This window comes from Watersipora subatra, chromosome 8, assembly GCF_963576615.1.
Source record: "Watersipora subatra chromosome 8, tzWatSuba1.1, whole genome shotgun sequence".
Lineage (NCBI taxonomy): Eukaryota > Metazoa > Bryozoa > Gymnolaemata > Cheilostomatida > Watersiporidae > Watersipora > Watersipora subatra.
In genome coordinates this window covers 20178412-20184661 of record NC_088715.1, presented here as the reverse complement: position 1 = coordinate 20184661, position 6250 = coordinate 20178412, and the positions used below count along the sequence as shown (strand labels likewise).

At 38.1% G+C, this 6250-nt stretch overlaps 1 protein-coding gene across 1 annotated transcript; it reads left to right on the top strand.

Annotated features, from left to right (window-relative positions):
• Positions 1 to 3176: 3176 nt before the first annotated feature.
• Positions 3177 to 3548, top strand: LOC137402359 (ATP-dependent DNA helicase PIF1-like). The gene has a single exon (XM_068088860.1). It carries the CDS (start codon positions 3177 to 3179, stop codon positions 3546 to 3548), a length of 372 nt encoding a protein of 123 aa, XP_067944961.1.
• Positions 3549 to 6250: the final 2702 nt, after the last annotated feature.

Genomic DNA, 6250 nt, shown 5'->3' with positions numbered 1-6250 from the left:
CTGGGTTCTATGTGTAATGTCAAGACTAGAAATACCAACGAACTGAGTTCAAGTCATGCAGGTTAGTTTGTGAGGCAACGCTCAGCCATGCGATATTTGTTCTTTAGGATTATTCAATAATTTTTTCAAGTATGCTAAGTTATCTTGTGACAAATTCTAACCAATTGAGTTATTACTACAACGACGACTTCTAGCTGCTCACTATGCCAAATAACAAAACCAGATGAAGATGGTTGTATGTACCCAACTGTCAAATTTTATCTATTGAAGCAGAGAACAAAATGTACAAGATATACTAAAAATATTGCAAAGTATCGCATAAAATATAAAAGAATATTCCCGCCACTCTGGAAAAACAACTCTGCCCATAGGCTGTATCGCACAAAGAGTTACTTGCCTGAACAGTGAATAGCTCTGGTAGAGAGTCTGAGAGTGTGCAAGCGTGACTATAGATATGAGTGTAGGTTTGTCAGCAAGGGTGCTTCCTAGGTTACTGAATGCAGCAAAATGATAAACTTCTTACTTTTATACTAATGGTAAATATTCTCGGTATTTCTAGTTGGTTAAAAAAACTTGTTATTCTATTGGCTAACATCAGGTTGATGCAAAAAGGGTTTCATAACATAAATGTTAAAACTTTGATAACAAAACTTGTTTGTCATGAGCCAAAGCGGAGATTGATATTGAAAGCGGAAAAGTTTGGTTTCTTCAATGCGGGTTCAGCAGAAGTATTCAGTTCACCTTAGTCATCAGTCCTGATGTAGGTTGGGGATCGAGTATAAGGTCTTGTCTGTCAAGCTCCTATCATGTGTGAGCTTGGGCGATGTTTATGTAAATACCTTTGTTGGCTCTCCTGGTACCATCTTGCGCAAGTCTGATTGCTGACTGTTGGATTGGCGTTTACTGTGGGTATCTCGACGTGCTTGACGTGCTTTCTCTTTCAAAAGCCTACAAGCATACAAGAATGGTTAGGGTATTTAGTGAGTTAATGCCAATATCTTTTGCCATACTGAATCAAGTGACTAGTTAACATATGTCTATCAAAGTCAAACATCTTTACAACAACATGTGCTCAAGTGAGGTTGCTTTTAACTATGGCCAGTAACTCAAGCTGAATAGGCAAGTAATTCTTCTCGCTTGCCGATAAACTTTTCGAGCCGTAACATACAGGTTGACTGTCTTGCAGGAGAACAGCTTCTCGCCCATCAGTACATGCATCTGTCTGAACGACCACCGGTTCATTGACCAGAAAGTACTTTAGTCAGGAGGCATCTATGATAAGACACTTTATTTGATCGAAAGCTCTGGTTTGATCTATTTCCCATCTGAAGTCATTGTTTTTCACACCCGCCATCCGTCTCAGAAGCTCACATTCCGCTGAGCAGTTGGGAATGAACTTGGCTAAATAGTTTACAATTTACCGCAAACCACAATTACTACAAAGACTTTTGTTTGTTTTCTTGCGAGTGGACCTTACAGCGGATTCTCCATCATCTTTGGTAAAAGTTGCCTGGTTCTGCTTAAAATGTTTACTCCTAGGTCGAACAACTTAAACAGATTCATCTGACTATGACTGCCATATCGTTTTTTAAATTCTCTGCTACTCTGCATTTATTGTTTGCTTGTTCCAGGCTCAATCCTTGCTCACCACCAGCATCATCAAACAACTTTCTTCTGAGTTGAGCATCACTTATGCCTAGCAACAGTACTTGAAGCATAAAATCATCATACATTGCCTCAAGCTGGCATTCTTTTGCCACTTTTTGCAATGCTGTGACATATTCATCAATGCTCAGGACACCCTGTTTGGTAGAAAGAAGTTGATGCCGCTTGACCAATTTGTTTGATCCTCGGTTGCAGAAAGCATCAAACTTTGCGACTACATCAGCATAGACTTCCTTGGATTGCCGATCTATGAAAGTGAAAGATTTGAAGATGTCTTCACCACGAGGGCCTATGCATCTGAGCATGATTGCTACTTTAACTTTGTTTTCAGAATTTGATTTCTTAGGAGCACTGAGGAAAAGATCAAATTCTTCTTTAAATCTGGTCCATTGGTAAGAGAGATCAGAGCCATCTTGTATGGGTTTCGAAACCACAAAGTCAACACTCATTTTGCTGACTTGTTAGGCTTTTCGGGTACAGCTTCAACTTCAAAATCAGTGGTATCAGTGTCACTTAGCAGGGGGGTAAGCTGGTGGAATTAGATCGTATTAGTTTGATAATTTTTCAGTTCCTCATTGGTGGCTCCATGTTTGTTTATGATAGTTTTTTGCGAGTTGTTGATTGAAAGATTTAGATTGTTTGTTTTAGCTCTTTATAATGTAAGGTATACACAACATACAGCAGTATAGTACTGTAAACAAAATGCTCGAAAAGCTTGGTTTAATAATAGTTAAGACCGGCCTACGATATGCCAATAAAGCCGTGCCACGGATAGTAGAACTATTTAGCAGTGCGCATTTCACGAGGAAAACGTACTCATTTCACCAGTCTATAGCATTGTTTACTTGCTAAGGTTTCTAATATTTTTAATAGATTTAATTATAAGAATAATTAATCCAATTTATTCGAAGGTTTCTGTAATATACGTAGACCGTTGGAGGCGTAGACCGATTTACAGGTACGAAATTGTGGTACACAGTTTATCAGCCTGTTTTTTTGTCCAATTACCGAAGGTTTCATTAAATTATTTAAAATGTTAGCCGAAATTCTTTATAACTTATGTACAAGCTAGGGCCGAACTACAATGCCCCTTTATGACGAGAACATTGTTTTATTTTGCTTCAGTTTGGAGAAAACTTCCAGACGCGTGAACGCTCATACTTGTTTTCTGTTAAAGATCGCTATCAAAACCATTCTACATTCAACACAACCAACTTTTAAACTGTGTATAGTACACAGTAGCTTGCGATTTTACTTGTAATTTTGCATTTCAGAGTTATAATAAACACATTTCCTTATTGTTGTTGTTAAATTGCATACATTACAGTAGGTTAGGCCTACAGCTTTAATTAATATTATTTTATTGTTGTAAAACATAGGTTTGAGATAGTAGTAGATTAAGTGTAAAGTAGATTAAATCAAAACACGCTGGCCACAATGCTCACTTGGCATCTTCTAATCTTGCATGCGATCTTCAACGCACTGGATTTCTATCAGTCGGTTCGCGAGTTATGCTTAGAGCAAATCTTTGGGTTGAGAAGGGATTAGTCAATGGTTTGATTGGTACTGTCTTGCGTATTATATACTGTGCAAATCAAGGTCCACCTGCATTACCTGCTTTCGTTGTCTGCGTATTTCCAGATTATACTGGTCCAACGTCTCTTCCCGAACACCCCAACAGTTTTCCAGTTAGACCTAACAAACGTACTTGGACTGCTGGCCATGCCACTCTTAGTCGCACAGGCATTCCTCTCGATCTAGCATGGAGTTTGACAATACACGAGAGTCAAGGTCTTACCATGGCTAAGGCTGTCATTGATATAGGACACCACGAAATGACCGCTGGAATATCATTTGTTGCTCTCTCAAGTTCGAAACATTAATGACTTACTTGTTAACAACTTTGCTAGGGAGCGCATCACTCAATTAGCTATAATGCACTTATCTAACTTATCTATATTTGTTGCAATTGTTATTTGCACCTTTTTGAAGTCGTGCTCCCTCAAATTTATTTTATGTCATGTCGAACAACTTTCATTTACACTATACTCTGCCAATTCCTGCTGACAACTATTTTTTCAACAACCAGCACTGCCATTTTTTTTCCATTATCACTTATTCCATTATCAGGCCGTGGGCTGTATGACAGGGGAATTTTAGTAACTATCATATTAATAATTTCAATATTTATAGTCAAACAGCTACAAGGCAGATTCATTCACAGGTTGTTTTTGTGAATAGAGTAGGCAATAAAGGCAGGCTTTTTTAAAATAATCATATGCCATATTTTCTAGGTTTAATCTTTCAAGACAACCATTGCAGGATTTTATTCTCGCAAACTGCGACATTTTACGAGTAATTGCAGGCCAACCACATGTCAGTAAAATGTTCCAGGTATATTAAAACCAAGAAACCTTGGCATTGGCAAGAACGCATCGGCATTATTTTAAGCATAAAAAATACCCTCTGCTTCATAGTTTTGTAGGTAGATAAAAATGTGATAATTAGATGCTTGTAACAAAATCTTTTTTTTTTGCGTAAACAAACAAGTTTGTAAAATTGCAGTAAGCAGTTTATCAAGAAGAGCTTTAGATTTTTAGTGTTCATATTTGTTAATATCTTTTTGAAAATGTAGATAACAATGTCATACATAATAATAAATACATAATAATACTAAAACTATAGGTAAAGAAAAGTGTGCATCATAAGGGGCGAGAGAGGATGTGTAACATTAGATGAGATTTGTATACTAGGAGTGTTTAATAAAAAAGCAAAATTATATGAAATAAGAAACCAGAAAACAGTTGACATGAGTGAGAAAGAATGTATAAACACAGGATGTAGAAGACGCAGAGAGTATAAAAGTAAAAGAACAAACATGTTTAAAAGGTTTTAAAAAGTGTGTTTTGTACGAAGAAAGTGAGTATATACAGCCAGGAGGGATGGACTGAATCACAAAGAGAAGATATGCCTAGGAAAAGCAGCTTATATCATAACGTAGATAACAGTGTCTTGAACATGTTTAATAGAGTACAATCAAAATGCTCACTCAAACACGGCAAAAGGAAAACCTGAATCCGCTCACCTTGCCAACTTCTAAAAGAGTTTTGCCAATCTCTGGGCTGTCTGCGCCATATACAGCTTTACTAAATTTAATAGAGACATCAGAAAAAGTGAAATATTAGCAAAGAACAGTTATAATTGAGCGCTAACTATGCAAAATGATATGGATGAAATATTTCACTTGAGACAACCAATTTTACCTCATGTTGAAAAACATGTCATTTTTTGATCTCCATGGCAAAGGTGCCTATAAATATGCGTGTTCCATTGATAGCTGCTAGTAAAGATAAACATTTGGCTGTCTCGAATTAGTATTATACATTATACACATTTAAACACACAATATATAAACAAATATATACATGTATATACTGTTTAAACATTGTGTGTATATATATATACAGGACAGATAGCGCAGTTGGTAAGGTATTGGGACCATGATCATTAGGTCCTCGGTAGCGCAGTTGGTAAGGTATTGGGACCATGATCATTAGGTCCTCGGTTCAAACCCCAACAACTGCACTTGTCTGAAGGTCCTTGGACAAGACCCTTGCTTGTATAACGTCTACAACCTCTATGATGAGTGCAATAATCAAAGCCATGCCGGCTCGGACGTCGCCCGGTCAAACAAGGTCCGCGCTGCCTGTAGCTGAACCAGGACAAGGCAGTGAAAAATGGGCTACTGATTCAAAACAGATGAAATGGACTCGGACTGATAACACGGACCTCATGCAGTGCTACTTTATGAGTGAACCTCAAAAGTGGGGCTATATGGGAAGAATGCGTCAACTGTAGATAAACAACTGTTGCCACTAACTTTAAGCAACTTGTAGCTCAGAGGAGTAACACAATCAAGCGGCACCTCATATTGGAACTTGAGGTTGAAGATGAAATTAGGAAAAAGTTCACCCAAGTAACCTCAACCAAAAAGGAGTGCATATCAACACACACTGTCACACATACACGAACATGTGTTGACTCACGGGTTGAAGAAGACATGCACTTGGACCTTGACCCAAGGGTGAGAGAGCTAGCGGAAAATATCATCAACAAGATGTCAGCTGCTAATGATTATGGAAGCGGGGTACCACTACGAAAAGTTAGCAAGACCATACCTAAGAAGCTGTTAGAAGACATTAACATGGCACTGGAGTCGATCTCAACTGGATCAATCAATGAGACTAATGCCTTAATCTACAGTACAGCAACCGTCATCTTTGAGGAGATGGATATTAAGCCAATGCCAACAAGGCTTCAAGCCATTCCATCCTGGCAGCTAAGGCTACAAAATAAGATCAAGGAATTGCGCAAGAAAGTTAGTAAACTCAGTGAAAGATCTAACCACAGTTTGGAGCATCCAAAAAGAGAAGCCACAATAGAAGCTCTAAAATCTGCCAAACAGCAGCTAGTAGCACTCTCGGCACGACTGAAGCGATACACCAAAGAGCGGGATAACCAGAGAATGAACAAACTGTTAATCAATAATCCATCGAGAGTGTATTCCCAGTTCAAAGGTGAACTG